Below are 15,504 nucleotides of genomic sequence, written 5' to 3'. Positions count from 1 at the left end.
GCATTAGTAGAAATTTTTAAAATTTTATTCTTCATTTTCTGGAGTAAAACTTTGCCTTAGGAAGTTTTGCACACACTTTAAAGCTTAAGAGAACCAAGTTGTTATTGTATATGGAAATCTGATCCTGCTGCACAGCATTTGCTCCTGCAAGCAGCCTGTATGGGGCACAAAGACCCTTCCAAGTGCTAAGCAGGAAGGATTGCGTGTGTTGCTGATGTGTCCCATGCCAGATGTTTTAAGATGCACAAATACATTAAAAGTTAACGCTAGGGAGCTAGACAGCACCATTCATTTTTTAGCAGAATCCAGAAAGCCATTTTCTTAGAATGTTTGTGTAGTTTGAAATTAATCTCCTTATTGTTTTGTCCAGTGATTGTTTGCAGAGTCAGAACAGATTTTTACAGGTTTAATAGAAATGCATAATATTCAGCACTGCATTGAACAGCTGCTATAATAACCTTCTAAGTTAAAGTATTCAAACAAGTCTGACTGACAAGTCTTAAGCATTCCCCACCCAAGCTCAAAACAAACATATCTCAGCTTTTCATTGGATGATATTTACAGGCAGTGACTTAACTGAAAACTATCTAAAGTAGAAAGCTGTGGACCAAACAAAAACCTCATTTTTATTCAGGCTAATAAAATGCTGCTGCAGGGGTGCCCTAAGTGGTGGGTGTGACTTTCCTAAAACTGATGTCACAAGATTCCTCCTTCAAAGAGACTATTAAATTATTTACCCTCCCCTAACCTCTGGGAGGGCACATAAAAGAATCCAGAAATCGCTATTCAAGCCCCTCAGAGGGCGTTTTGACCTCTTGTCTTGCCCTGACCCGCTTCAGTGTGGGTTTTGCAATTTCTTCTGCACCAAAGTGTAAAAGGCCCAAGGATGAAGGTTACTGAATTTCTTCCCCTGTCCCAAAGCTTCTGGCTCTTCTCTGGCTTGACTGGGTACAGAGTTTGCCTTATCCAATGTGCAGGAAAGTAACAGGCAGTCAATACCTTAAAGTGATTCCCACATGCCTGGACACTTCACAGCCAAACTTAGTATTTCTTTTGGGGAATCAAAGCACTGAAAATTTGAAACTGTTATGATGCTGATAAAGGGAAGGAAAAAAGAAGAAAGATACATTCAATGCTGTACATTAAATCCTGTCACTAGAGGAGTTTTGGACATTTCAAAATCCTTCCCTAACTCACTGCTCTAAGTGTCAGTCTGCCCTCTCTGAAGGGCAAAAAAGGAACAATCTGCTAAAGATATCTGTGGGTTCACTTTGCCTAAAAAGCAGTTAGTTTTCAGCTGACTTCAGTATAAAACTTCTTTGCATCTCCACATTTCTCTGGAGGACTATTCCACAAAAGCATGACACTTATGTCCAAGAAAGACAGATGTCTAAGTTTGTAGAAAAGTTTATTTTATGTGGCTATCACAAAAAATGGCAAGAATTTAATATATACACAATGCAATTCAAGGATACCAAGAGCCTTCAGAGGGATAAGAACATTGACAGATTTTTTGACATGACATAACCCAATTATTTCATTTTTCCAGGATACAGTGGTATGTTTACTATGACTGCTATAAATGTCACCCTGTGGACTGAAACTCATTTTGTCCCATGATCCCCAATCTCTCAAATAAGGAAATAAGATGCTTACTTAGGGATTAATCTGTAACAGCCAAATCATGAGTCAATGCAGTTACTTTTATCAAGTACATCCCAGTGTAGCCTCTGCCCAGAGCACTGAAACTACTATGACTGGAGCTGCCCTGTCAGGCTGAGCTCCCTGCAGTGTTCCTGACTGTGCAAAGAAAAATCACATCAGTCGTGAACATATTTTTAGGCTGTTACTCTCATCACCACCAGGTACCCCACTTACTCTTCCCTTTCTCATCAAATATCAGCTACCAGCTTTTTCACAGGAGTATCTATACCATTTATCCAGCCCACAGTAGGCTTTTTTCCTGTCTCTTCTCCAGACTCACACTGTCCCATCAGTCACACTGTCCCATCAGTCATGCTAGACACCACTGGCCAGTCATTTTAATGTACAGGTAACTTCACACTTTCATTTCTTTCATATAATAGATCCTCATAAAAGAGACAGAGGCCCATTAAGTAATTTATATAAAGCTATGCAGGTAAGAGAACACATCACCTTCATTAGTAAACAACTAGTCTCATAACGATGTGCTATGAACCATTTCCAGTGCACGAGAAGCAGTTTTCTATTTTCACTATGATTAAGCATCATTATTTTAACAGGCTGATTCTCCTAAACGTATTCTCTTCTGTCTAAGTACAGATGATGTATTCATTACAAAGCTAAATTTTAAAGAGTAAATGAAAGTGTTTTCATTAAAGTAAGCTTCCTTTTAGAAAAGTTGAGATTCAATGACTTAACCCTGAACTTCAACAGGCAATCTTTGTGTGCAAGTAACAAGAAATCTTGGAGTTGTAAACATACAGCTTTTATAGAGAAGGGCTTCTCATTTTAACACAATGGATAGGGAAACAAAGTTTTTAAATTCTTATGCACAAGACTGAAGTGCAGAGTCATACCTTTTCAGCACTGGCACCCTGACCATGATTGTTTATGTTGGAGCTTAAAGCCAAGGAATTAATTTTACCGTTTTAGTTACTCAGACACACAATTAGTAGTTCAGCAGCCTTTCCTTTCTAATTGATCTGTTCACATGACAAATGATGAACATCTCACTTGTCAGTGTCTTAAGCAGTAGTTTCAAGATCTGAAGTGTTTGACAGAGCTGCTGGAACATTTGAAATTTTACTACCTCACTTTCCTCATTAACAAGAGCTCCAGACAGCCAAGCTGACATTTCACAGTTAGGCAAAGGAAGTAACTACAGTTCTATTAAACACTGAAAGTTTGAAGATCTAATGTCTTTTCTTAAAAGGCACTTGGAAATTAAATTGATGCTTTCACACCAGGACCTGGAACTACAGTTCACTGCACTCTCACCCAAGATAGTTAAAAAAAACCTCATCAAAACAATTAAGACAGCAGTATACACTTTCCTCACTCTGAAAAGAACACAAATCTTTAACACTGCAGGTGTAATGCAAAAAGAGTTTCTCATCTGCCATTTCTTGCAAGAAGATGTAATTAACAGCTTACATAATGATACCATTTTATGATGAAGATAACATTGTGGTTGCAAGCACAGAGACCTTTTTTACCTCAAAAATGTTGGAAGAGGAAGAAAAAAGCCTCAATAGTTAGTTTGAGAGAGTAAAACATAACATGACACATGACCAAATCAGAGAGGAAATACTGTAGAGTGGGGAGATGACAGACTCCGAGACTTTCATGAATTTTTTGACCCAAACACAATTGTCCCAACAATTTTAATGAGGCCAATTACTCACTCTAGTAATGTCTAGATTCACTGCAGTCTTTCAGCTGATACCGACAGCAGATTAAACATTTAAATATTTATTTTAAACATTTAAATATGTAAATGTTTAAAAATAAATATTTAAATGCTTAAGTGTAGCTTATTTGGAGCATTCATCGATTCTGTTTCTTGTTAAATTCTGTATTAACAGCATTTGTTTACATGACAGTAAGTCTAAAAAGGCCTTTATTCATAACACTTAACAGCTTCTAAAAGGCCAGAATGAAGTTTTACTTCCAAAATTAGTTCTCTCATAGGCTCTGCATCTTAACTGTCAAAATCCATCAGTGTCTTTGGCCACAGTTGTAGAAATGAAACGACTTGAAAGCCTATCTGAAAACTTTCTATATGCATAATAAACGCTTTTAAAAAGTGTATTTTTATGACTCCCACAACCTAACTTGTAGCCACAAAAGGGAACTAAATATTGCACGGACAAGCTACACTTTTTGTTGTATAAGCACCAACCTTTGGTTTCTACAATTATACCACATCAGAAAAGGATAAAAACTCTGCACAGACCAGTTGAGTGATAAAATCTAGATTTGCAAAAATACTTCTATAGTATTAAATGCTTGCATCCAGGAAATCTTTAAAAACATGGACTCATGTCTTAATTTGTAGTGAAAAATCAAGCTTTTATTTGCACAGATTTCAAATGTGTTTTATAGCCGGTGGTTCTATTTTCGCTGTGGTCATTAGAAACTATTTGCAGCAACAGGTAAGAGATCAGTATTTTAAGTATCTAGTACTGAAGGCATGTGTGAAAGACCACAGTTTATAACTGACACCTTCCTCTTTACAGTTCTCTTTTCAGTTTTTGTATTCTTTTCAATTCTGCTCTACAACATATTTCTTGGGGGAAAGGTCTTCTTTTCTACAGTGTTTTTTCTTAAGCATAAAAATACATCTGAACAAGTCTCAAAAAATTACATCCGTAAATAAAATTATCTCTAAGAAACAAAAGAACATGAGTTAACCTTCACATTACTTTTGCAATCTGAGATACTTATTACTAGCTCTCATGCTTACACTACTAAAGCAACAGACCAAGTCTTTCCTTAGACTTCTTTATACCAAAACAGGGGTCATGTAAACAGACAGCAACAAAGAACCACAAGCAAGAAGCTCAAACCTGAATTCAACTTTCATTCTCTAATGCTCATCATGCAAAAACATGATATAGGACTGGCCATCAAATCCAACCATCCACAACAGTGAAGGACCGTGCACTTTGTCATCACCACAAACTACCTCTTAGTTGGTATATTTATTCCTCCTAATTCTAGGAGACAATGACTCATGGATCTCACTTCCAGAAAAAAAAGCAAAAAATTTCCTTTTGATTTCTAGCCTAAGTTTATTCAAAGTGATGGTGGAAATAGCGCCAAACAAGAAATTTAACTTCAGATTTCCTTCTTACAGTTCATCAGCAAGAAGCGATGCAACCCTTTACCACTCAGTACTTCAGGGTGACCTTCAGCACTGTTTCACTGCTAACACGTCCTATTCCACAGGCAGCCTGCTTATCTAGTATAAAAAAAAAAATCCTTTGTTCATTTGTTAAGTCACAAGGACTTTTGCTTTTCTCGAGGGAAAAAAAAAGCCAGTACTTGCCAAAACATACTGTAGTAATACAAAGCAGATGAACCTTTAATTTGCTTCAAATTACAAGTAACTTGTTTCCAATCAGCATTACATACAATTCCCAAACTCAGTTACATCATCTAGTTTGATAGTTATCGCATACGTCAATCACAAGACTAAAATGCTGACACATTCTAGTTTGAAATGGCAACATGATGTAAGCACTCCAAAAAAAAGTTTGAGAATAGCTACCAAACTTTATCCCTACTAAGTTTGCTGTGTTATTCAACATCTGTCAAAAATGGAGGAAGTTTCATTCATTGTGTTACACAAAGCTCTGTTTTTAAATATTTAGTCAGGAAAGAGATTGAGCCTTACCTCTGGTTTACTGAGACTGGATGACACAAGAGAACCTGATCCCACATCCAGATCCCACTGTTTTCTCCCACTGTTTTCTGGATCCAGTGCAGCAATTCGTCCATCCAAAGTGCTGATAATCACTAGAGATCTGCAAGTTGGAAGCATTCACGGTCAAAACTACAGCCACACAGAGTTTATCTATTAGCTGCTTTCTGTATTTAATAGAGTGCAATTCCAACTTTAAAGTTAAGTCTATATATTCTGCAAACCAGCAATTTAACTTGGTAGCTCTACCTAGACCAACAAGAGAGTAGAAAAGTTGAAGTTTCTGGCCTCATGTCATAAACTATAAGACACTTTCAGAGTTCAGTTTCAGGTGAAGGTAGTTGACTTTTTGCTCCCCTGTGCAGGTGTTAACACATGGAATGAGATCATCTTCTTTTGAGATATTTATATGAACAGTATAGATCCTCTTTTTTCCAGTCCCTTCCACACTGATCTTTAAAATGTCCTTTCAAAACAACCTAAACCTGAAACTATTAACCCAGCAAATCAGTACATAAGAAAACATTAAGTCACAACTAAGTTTTCAATCCCTCCGGATGAAACATCGAAATCCTGGAGATTTAACAAGTCTTAGAATAAACAAAGTCTCACTTGAGGCATACACAGGACACTAGAAACAACCTCCAACATCTGCAGACAACAAAGCAAGCAAACAGTCTTACACAGCTTAGGCTTTAAGTAGCCTATCTGTCTGGGGATACATGGTAACGGCAGGCTAGCCGTTGTTTTCTACAGTGCCTGCAGCTCATCAATTTTAGTACATCTTGTTTCTTACACAGCAGTACAATTAGAATAAGTATTTCTGGTTGGGCTAGCATTCAAGCATTAAAATAAAATAAAACAAGCCAAAAAAACCCAAACCAAAAAACTAAACAACACAGAGACAAAACACTGACAAGGCATTTTTGAAGGGCTTTTTTTGCCTTGAAGATTGTTCCACTCTGACCTGAAAAAGCTGGGATGTGTTGGCAGTTTTGGCTTGCAGCAGGCTCACCAATCTTCAAAGGCTGTGAGGGTAGAGCTTGATCACTACAAACTGCTTGCACTGGGGAGGGGGAGGGGGGGGGGGAGGCTGGATCTAGTGACCCAGAAGGACCTTTATAGACATTGGTTTCAATGAGAATAAGGAACTGTGCAAATAAACCTGATGGGTAGATTAACTATTTTTGCATGGGGGTGAAAGAGCAGTGGGAAGTAATGCACAGACAGACATGTATATGAATCATTACTTTAAACAGTAAGGGACACTAAATTATTGTGTAGAACTGAAGTCAAATGTATTCACTTGTCCAAAGTTACTACCAGGGTAGTAAGATGAACTTTAGAGAGGAAATGATGGTGGCTATCTTTTTTTTTTTTTAAAGAGGGAAAAACGAAAATCATGATCTTAAAACATGTTCAAGGATAGCAGCTTATTACATCACCTATAACAAAGGTAATGTAAAACACTGCAGTCTTACATGTAAAAGTAACCCACACATTTTATAAGACCTTATGTTGTACTATAGCACTGTATTGTTAATAAATAGAAAATTAAATACGTCTTTAACCGGTACCAAAAATAACATATCAGCTCCTACTTCTGAATGTGGCCAAGCATCACATGCCTTCAAAAGCTTAGTTTAAGAAACTGTTAGAAAAATACCAATTGTGCAAATATTTGAACAGTATAATACATGAGTTTTTATAAGCTGAGTACATACAATTATTCCAACTGTACAGAAATCAAGACTAGGTTAATAATAAACTGGGTTGCAGGAGACTGACTATTCTCAAGCACTGTAACAAGGGCTTGCACACTAAACTGTTTGCTTTATGGTAAAACAATTTATCTGAAGCCCTCTAGCATTGCATAAAAATATTATTCCAAGTGGGTCTACTTAAATTTTATGCTGATACAGCTGACAACTAGGTTATAAAAGAGGTAGAAATGTAACCAGAAGAGAGGGAAGTTTGGCAGTAACCGTGTAGAGAAGAAAAATCCTAAATTTGCACTGTGAAATGTTTCCTTCCCATCTACTCCCATTGTTTTTGTAATTCTTCCTGCTTGACTCTCCCTCAAGTAACAAATATTTTATGCCTCTGTATCTTACCTTTCCATATTATCTTTTCCCACCAGACGCAAACCTCAACCTTCCTCAAGAATTATGTCATTATTTAAGCCTCACCACCGCCACCCAAGACAGCAGTTTTGGAATCTGTACCTGCATCATGAGTTCTGGTCACCCAAACCACGGTGTAACCACACTTCAGCTGATTAGGAAAGTGGGGGGGTGGAAATATTCGTGCCTTTAGAGGAAACCTTTGTACTAACAGCACACACTTTGAGAAACTGGTTTAACCAATTGCTTCTGCATACCCTAAAAATCCTGACTTTTCTTGGGTGCAATAGTACTTTTATTAGTCCCCTTGCCCACCAGCTCTATAATGGACTTTGTTTCACAAACTCCACCGACTGAGTAAACACTTCTTTGAGACAGTCCTGAGGAACAGGACTGGCTTGGCTATACCTAAATCTTGCATGTGGCTACCTTCAGAACAGAATAGGTGCAAGAAAAGCGTTCATTTCTTTCTCCTTTTTCAATGAGTGACTAATTTTGAACTAAACAGTCATGTTTCTGGTCCCATCTCCATCTTGCTCTTTAACAATAACCCTGCATGTCAGAAAAAAAATCTGCTAAAAATCCTTACTCTTGTAATAAAATACTTCATTACTTACTCTATTTTTCTATACATTAAAATTGTAATACCTGTTCTCCCCATCTCTGACCGACTCCAGTGAGTTAAAAGCCTGTCACTTGAATTCTAATTGGCATAAGATCTGCAGTTTGTCTACATGTGCCCTAGACCCATGCTAGTGTTATACTTTCTCACTCTCAGATTTTTCTTTTTACAGGTTTTCCCCCTTTCTCTGTGAGATTCCACTGCCTGCAGCTTTGCATACTGAGAGGGTGAAGTGGTGACAAGAGATCTTCCCATTTTTCAGGTAGTCTAATCAAGCACTAGATTAACACATTCTGAAAAAGCAGTTTAGGGAACTACTTCAAGGAATTATTTCAGTGCTGAAAAACAGGCAGGCAACTTGCTTTTTGTCATCCCACAGTGCTGTAAGATTACTGTAGTGTATTATGACCAATTCTTACAGCAAATTCTTACAAACACCAGTAGAATACAGCCATGATTAAACAATAGACATCCTTTTAGCCATCTCTTTGCTGGCTGAAGGTTAGGACTGTACCTGCAATTCTATTACATTAATCTGAAATCATGATATTGTGGATGCATCTTTGGGACACCTAATTGACAAGTTGCAAGGAAAAGAAATTCCCATGTTAGCTTCTATTTCAGTTAAGCCTGATAAACTCTGTTATTCTCTGCAAAACAGTACCTCATCACTGGCTTTATCAACATCACCTCCTGACTAGGTAAAGCTTAAAGACTACCTTGATCAAAGAAGACAGCTTCCAACAACATACAAGTTTTCTAAGAACACTACCAAACTAGACCTCAATTCTGCATACCATCCCACAGAAAACACAAAATACTACCCAACTTAAGGGCAAAGGTAAAAAGGTCAAAAGTCACAACTATAATGCCAAGGAAGTGAGGAAGATGCAGCATCAAGGCTGCAAATTCCTGAAACGGCAAGATATTTGTTGAAAGTAAATCATGGATTACACTGGGGAGTGAATCACATCACACAGATAATAGGGAAGGAAAAAAAACCACCAACACAAAATCAGAATTGCAGTAGTCTCCACAAGCCTGGACAAAAAAAGATACAGAAAGGAATCACTCCAAACCAGGCAATTACTTAAATCCCAAGATCCATCAACCAGGCACCTGAAAAATGAACATCAGTAAAATGAAGACACCTACATACTTCACCTTGCCTCTAGCTGCTGTTCCAGAATACATTATGAACCAAGTGATGGAGGAGAAGAAAAGCCCTTCTGGGCCCTTGCAGATGGTCAGCAGGGCTAAAGCAAGAGGCCAGTACAAACGAAAATATCTGTTATCACAGCAGCTGGCAGAGACTAAGCTAATACTATATAGTCAGATTTTATTTGCACTTTGTCAATATGAAAACACATCTGGATGTACTTCCTCCACCCCAACCACCTACAGACAGCCCCTACAGTTAAATGAAATAGTTTTCTTACTATTTCCTATTCTCTCTCGCTCACAGATATGAGCTCGTTACTGAAGTGCAGTTATAATATTCCCCATCGAAACGGTGCAAAATATCTACCACAAACTTTCACATACATTGACAAAAGGCCAGTGCTGGGCCTTAGAACCACTCTTTATACCTCATCATGAACACAGCCCACTTTCTGAGATCAGGTGGACTGAGCACAGCTCTATTTTACAGAAGTGACAGTATCTGATTTACCTATGAACAGAAGGGCTAAGATTGCAAGGGAAGATGTAAACAGGGTAGAAGAGGAACGCTTATTTAGCTCTACATCCTTTCACTGCGCAAAAAGTTTGTATTTATTCAAATAAGTTGTTTATGTTAGAAAAACAAAGCAGAACTTACCATCATTTTGGTACAACATTTACCACTATTCCTGTTTCAGTTAAAAGAGAAACCAAACAACCACCCTAATACCCTCAACCCTCAAAAGCTATTTGGGACACTGCAAACACAGCTGTTAGTCAAACTTGAACTCTAAACAGCTATTCCAATTTCAAAACCTGCACGTTTGCATGTAAAGAGCACAGTAATTCACTCACCCTCACATTTTCTTCTAGGAAATTAAAAAATCCTCAAAACCAAGATGATTATATTCATTTGCCTACAGCAAAAACAGTTGGGGTTTGGGTTTTGTTGGGCTTTTTTTCCATATTATATTGACCTATTATATTACACGGATATTTTATTGCTGAAGAACAGTTAGCTGAGGCGAGTAGAGATCTCAGAAATACAGATTAAAAAAACAAAGAAATGCAAGCAAATACTATGGCCAGGCAGCCATTCTATTTTTATTTGATGACAGCAAATCTATTCCTACATGCTAATCAATTAGAGAACAGCTACATTTAATCTCAGGCTTAAATTACTAAATTGAACATCTTTAGTGTATTGTCCTTAGCTCTATTAGTCAAGCAGAAAATTCATTTTTAAATATTTTCAGGGCTAAATAAAATAAGGTCTTATTAAAAATTCAATACAGTATAATTGTAATAAACTAGGTAGGATTTTGATAAACTGAGACAAAAAAGAATGATCCTGTTGCTAATAGGTGAATAGATTTTTCTCAAAGAAAACTGGATGCCAAGTTATCAGCCAGTTTCTTGCTCTAAGTGAATGCTTGGGTATACTAACAAAAAGCTTGGGGCTTTTCATTTTTAGAACAGCTTCTCAAATAGAGTAGGCATTTAGTCATGTTCTTCTTCCTTTAAACTCTGGCTGTGGCTTATCACCTCATCTTTCTCAGCCAATTCAGAAACAGACTGGAAACAGCTCAGTAACATTTCTGCACTTGAGTCATTCATTAAAATCTTCCTTCTGCCAGAGCTTCTTGCCACATGCGGTTATTAAACATCTTGTTTCCCCATGTTATATTCTGAAACTTGTTCGGCAGTTTGTCTTGCATGTTTTGGCTTCCCTTCAAGCATACACCAGTGTCTGTGTTTAACAGACAATTGAGTAAACAAGCGAACAGCATTTTCCTTAAAAGAAAAAGATGACAGAAAGGGATACGATGATTTGAACAACTGTGAGTTGCAGGTGTCAGGAAGAGTTTAGACTACAGATGCAGCACTTTTGGGTCTCCTTCTGCAGGCACTGCACTGCCATCCCGTAACAAGTCAAGGAAGGGATCGAGACTTGGTGTTACCAGGGTAAGCAGACTGGCCAGATGTCACAGAGCATGACATCCGGCAGCTTATCTGTCTAAGAATGAAGCCACCCTTTCTTCTTACTAACAGCCATGGAAAGGAACAAGTCCCTTCGCAACGATGGGGTCCTGAAACACCCTTTCCATACCGCCACGGCCTCTCCCTTGCCTCTGTCCATCATTGCAGCGCTACTTCCAGCCCCACCACGGACCCCTTCACCTCTTCCACCCCTTCGCCCTGCGCCTCTCCTCCCACCTTCAGATTTTTCCCTGCGTGTCCCTACAGTCCAACCCCACGCACTAGCCTGTATCACCCTCGCTTCTTCACGCACCCCCTTCCCAACGCACCGCTCCCCCCTACGAACAACCTACCGCCCAACTCTCCCGCCTCTTCCCACTCCAACCCCAAGGGCTCTTTCCCTGCAGCGCACCCCTCCAAGCCCACTCCTGCACGACCCCTTCTCCACGCACGACCCCCGGGACTCTACAGCTCCTTTCCCACGCACCGCCCAGTTCTCCCAACAACCTCAGTTGCTGATGCCAGCCTGGACACAGCCCCCGCTCCCCGCCCCAAGACACCGACCCCTTGTCCCCTGAGGCGCTGACTCCCGCCCTGGATACCGGCCCCCGCCAAACACCCCCAAACCGGGCGCTAACCCCCCCCTCCCCGCCCCAGCATCTCCACACGCCGACCCTCCTCAGCAGCCCTAGGCACTGACTCCCCATCCGGACAGCCGACCCCCCCCCCCCCCAGGCCCGAGCATTGACCCTCTCCCCGGTCACCGACACCCCCCCCCCCCCCCCGCCTACCTGCCGCCGGTCCGGGCCTCTTCGCTCTCCTCAGGCTCCTGCTCGCCGGGCGCCGCCGGGGCCACACCGGCCTCATCGTCCTCCACCGTCACGTCAGCGGAACCGGCCGGCAGAGCGGCGGGAGCGGCGGCCGCCCCCAACCCGAAAGCGGCCTCCACAGCCGCGGCATCGCTCGGCGACGGCTCCGGGCCGCCCGCCGCCACGCCCAACAGCACCAGCAACGTGAAGGCGGCCAGAGCGCTGCGGCACCGCGGCCCCCGCATGGAGGGGCCCCGCCTCGCCCGCCGCCACCAGCCGTTAGGACATGAACGCTGCCGCCGCTGCCAACGCCGCCGCCACAGAATGGGCGCCCGCCGCAGCCCTCCCCGCGCCGCCCCGCGCCCCGCCCCACCCCGCCCGCCACGTACCGGCACTCCGCGCGCAACCGCCCCTGACACCGCCGCCCGCCCCTTCGCGGCGGAGAGGGAGCCCATTGGGCCGGCGCCACGCCGCTCCCCGCGCCGCTTCCCCTTGATTGGCGCGGCCGGCGGCGGGGGCGGGAAGGAACGGTGTTTGTCAACAGAGCCGCCGGGCCAATTGGAGTCACGCCGCTCTCTCCCCTCCCTCTACCGCCGTCCCGACCAATCGCAAGCGCATGATTCACCGACCTGCTCTGGGATTGGCGGAACCGGCGCGCCACACGTGCTGCTGACTGGAGCGCCGGGCGGCGCGGCCCCGCCCCTTCCCGGCCGGCCCCCCGCCGGGCTGGAGACGTGGCTGTTCCTCCGTGTCGGCAGGGAGGGGCCAGCGGCGCGCACCACCCGCCGCGCGGGACGGGGGGGGGGGGGGGGTGGACAGGGCGACGGGTAAAGGGCCCCTGCGGAGCGGAATGGACTCGTCGGGCGGGAACGGTCTGAGGGAGCGGGCGAGGCGCCGACACGCCTATTCCCACACCAGCACACGCCGGCGCCGCTGAGGGGCCCGTAGCGGCCATCCCGCTCCGAGGCCGGTGGTTCATATTGCCTCAGGCACCTTCTCCAGCTGAGCGCCTTGGCTCCTTCAGGAAAGGGCATGGTGGGATCAACTGGTCCCCTCAGGAGCTCACGCCCTGGTTAATGGCTGTCCCGGCGGGCCTGGCTCCCGTGGGCGAGCTCGGCTGGCCCGGTGTGATATATGCGACACAACATGGCGACCGGTGGGCCCAAGAACGGCTGCCCTGGCGTGCGGGCCAAGTGTCACAGCAGCCTCGGAAGCCATTTGTGGTACATTCAACTCAAGTTTCCTCCATGTATTCACAGATTTTGATTTCCTTTATCAAGCAGCTAACACCTTTGTGCCCTTCAAGGGCCATTTTTGCCGCCTTCGAGCAGTTACAGTTATCTCCTTGGCACTGGGGAGCAGGAGGGGTGGCTCCTTCAGTTCCCATCACCGAGGCTGGCCTTTGCCCACACCACCTGTGTGCCTATGGCCTGTGATGGATCATACCATGACTTCTGCTGCTACCACAAATCTTTTTTGTGTCAGTATTCATCCCTGAAGAGGTAGGTATGTAGTTTATCAAGCCATACCTTTATCTTCTTAGTAACAAACCAAATTAGTTACAAACTCTTAACTTTGGCATCTCTTCCAGCCCTTACATTACAGTTTTCTGTCCCTCCCCTTCTCTGTTTTTTTCAGCATTGCATTTCAGAATACGGAGATCAGGGTGCTGTGTTCATCTGTATCCAGGGGTAGAGAAGGCTCTAGCATATCCCAAGGTCTGCCTACCCTTTGCATAGGGGCAAAGGCTGACTGTAGGCCATTACAGAGGCCACAGGATGCTTTTCTTGCTCTGTGTACATGTGCATACCTGATATGCGTGGCTTTGCGCTTGGCTGTCTTCCGAGGCAGTCCCTTTATCCAGACCCCAGTGTACCATGTTTTGAACAACGGCCCTTGTCATCCTGATTGTACCACCCTGCTGATACTGACGTCATCTGCAAATTGTATTAGGAGTGATTTTGTATTTACTTCCCAATGACTAATGAAAATATTGATTACGTACATGTGTAGTATAGCATACATGATCCTGGAGAGACCCCATTAGAAGTAGCCTTATTCAGTAATAATTTATAACCAGTTCTAAAAAAAAGTAATCTCTGTGGCCAGTGTTTAATATATTCTTAACTGATGCTTTATTACCCTGTTTTTTTTTAATTAAAATACTGTGCGTTTCTAAGTAAGAATCCTTTAAAAAGTTTATTACACCTCCAGAGGAAATTGAATTATTTGTTGTCTTCCTGAAGCATGAAATGAGATTTCTATTAGACCTCTGAGTGGCATTACTAATTCTTTAATCCGAGTCACAGATTTTGGTACCACTTTTTTTGGAAATTAGCCAGGAACCGTTCTTACATCTGCATGTACTACATATCATACAACTGTCCTTTCTGAAGACAGGTACCAACCTGGCACTTTTTTAGCTTTCCAGAGTTGCCCTAGTATATCAAGATTTACTAAAGATGAATGTCAACAGACGAGGGGTCCCCGCAGCCTTGAGTTTCAGCATTACTGGGGCACAGTTATCCCTAGAAGACAAGATCTCTGTTGGTTACTAATGGACTGAAATTTATCACATCACTGTTAAGTAACCCACACACATATCTTTCTGCTTCTTTACAAACATAGATCATAAATGTTCAATGAAGACTTCTGCATCGTTATTGACATTTTAATCATGTCCATCTAGTAATGGGCCTGTACCCTTACTAGGGTTTTCTGGGATTTAGCCTTGCCAGCTATGGATTTCCTTTGATGTCCTTCACTTCCAATAACTACTCTGCTTCTCATAACTTCTCATTTATACCAATACTTTTTTATTTCCTGCTTTCCCCATTCTGGCTATTTATTTTTCATTTTTAATCACTCTCTCCGGTCCACTAATAAAACATGATTGTCAATGTATTTTCCCTCTTGATTTTAAAATTGTGGCTCTTTGATCACTCAGTGAACTCTTTTTAAAGAACGTGTAATCGTCATTTTTAAACTTCTACCTAATTTTTTCTTCCTGCTTGCACTCGTTATTTTCTGATGCGTTGGAAATACAGCTCTTTTAAAGCACCAGACGTATGCAAAGTCAGGCCATGAACGCTCCTCCCCAGACAACCACTGAATTGCAATCCAGAGGTTTTTGTTGGTTTTTTTTTACTTACTTCATTATAACAAAGTCCGACAGAGTTTACCTTGTGCCGCACGCCAAATGGCTCGTGTCATTTTTAGTAACTTAAATGACATTTTATTATTGTACCCATATGGTCTTGTGCTAATATTTTCTTTATTTAGATAACTCTTCTCTCTTCTCTACCCGTTCATACGTTTATAAAGAGTAATCAAATTCCTTCTGTTTTGCTAAGCAAACCAAGCCAAAGGCTTTTATTCTTCCCTTACACTTTTGGCTCT

The 15,504-nt window shown here is 42.2% G+C and overlaps 1 protein-coding gene across 1 annotated transcript in view; it reads right to left on the bottom strand.

Moving 5' to 3' along the window:
• EIF2AK3 (eukaryotic translation initiation factor 2 alpha kinase 3) overlaps positions 1-12,413 on the bottom strand; it is a 44,406-nt gene extending 31,993 nt beyond the window's left edge. Inside the window, exons 1-2 of the mRNA XM_074821836.1 lie at positions 12,088-12,413; positions 5,384-5,513 (exon numbers count right to left, since the gene is read on the bottom strand). Of these exons, the coding sequence (XP_074677937.1) occupies positions 5,384-5,513; positions 12,088-12,350 (393 nt within the window). The 5' untranslated portion in view covers positions 12,351-12,413. The remainder of the gene's footprint in view (positions 1-5,383; positions 5,514-12,087) is intronic.
• Positions 12,414-15,504: the final 3,091 nt, after the last annotated feature.

This window comes from Strix aluco, chromosome 4 (genome assembly GCF_031877795.1).
Source record: "Strix aluco isolate bStrAlu1 chromosome 4, bStrAlu1.hap1, whole genome shotgun sequence".
Classification (NCBI taxonomy): domain Eukaryota; kingdom Metazoa; phylum Chordata; class Aves; order Strigiformes; family Strigidae; genus Strix; species Strix aluco.
The sequence above is the reverse complement of the archived record's forward strand: the minus strand, read 5'-3'. Positions and strand labels throughout refer to the sequence as shown.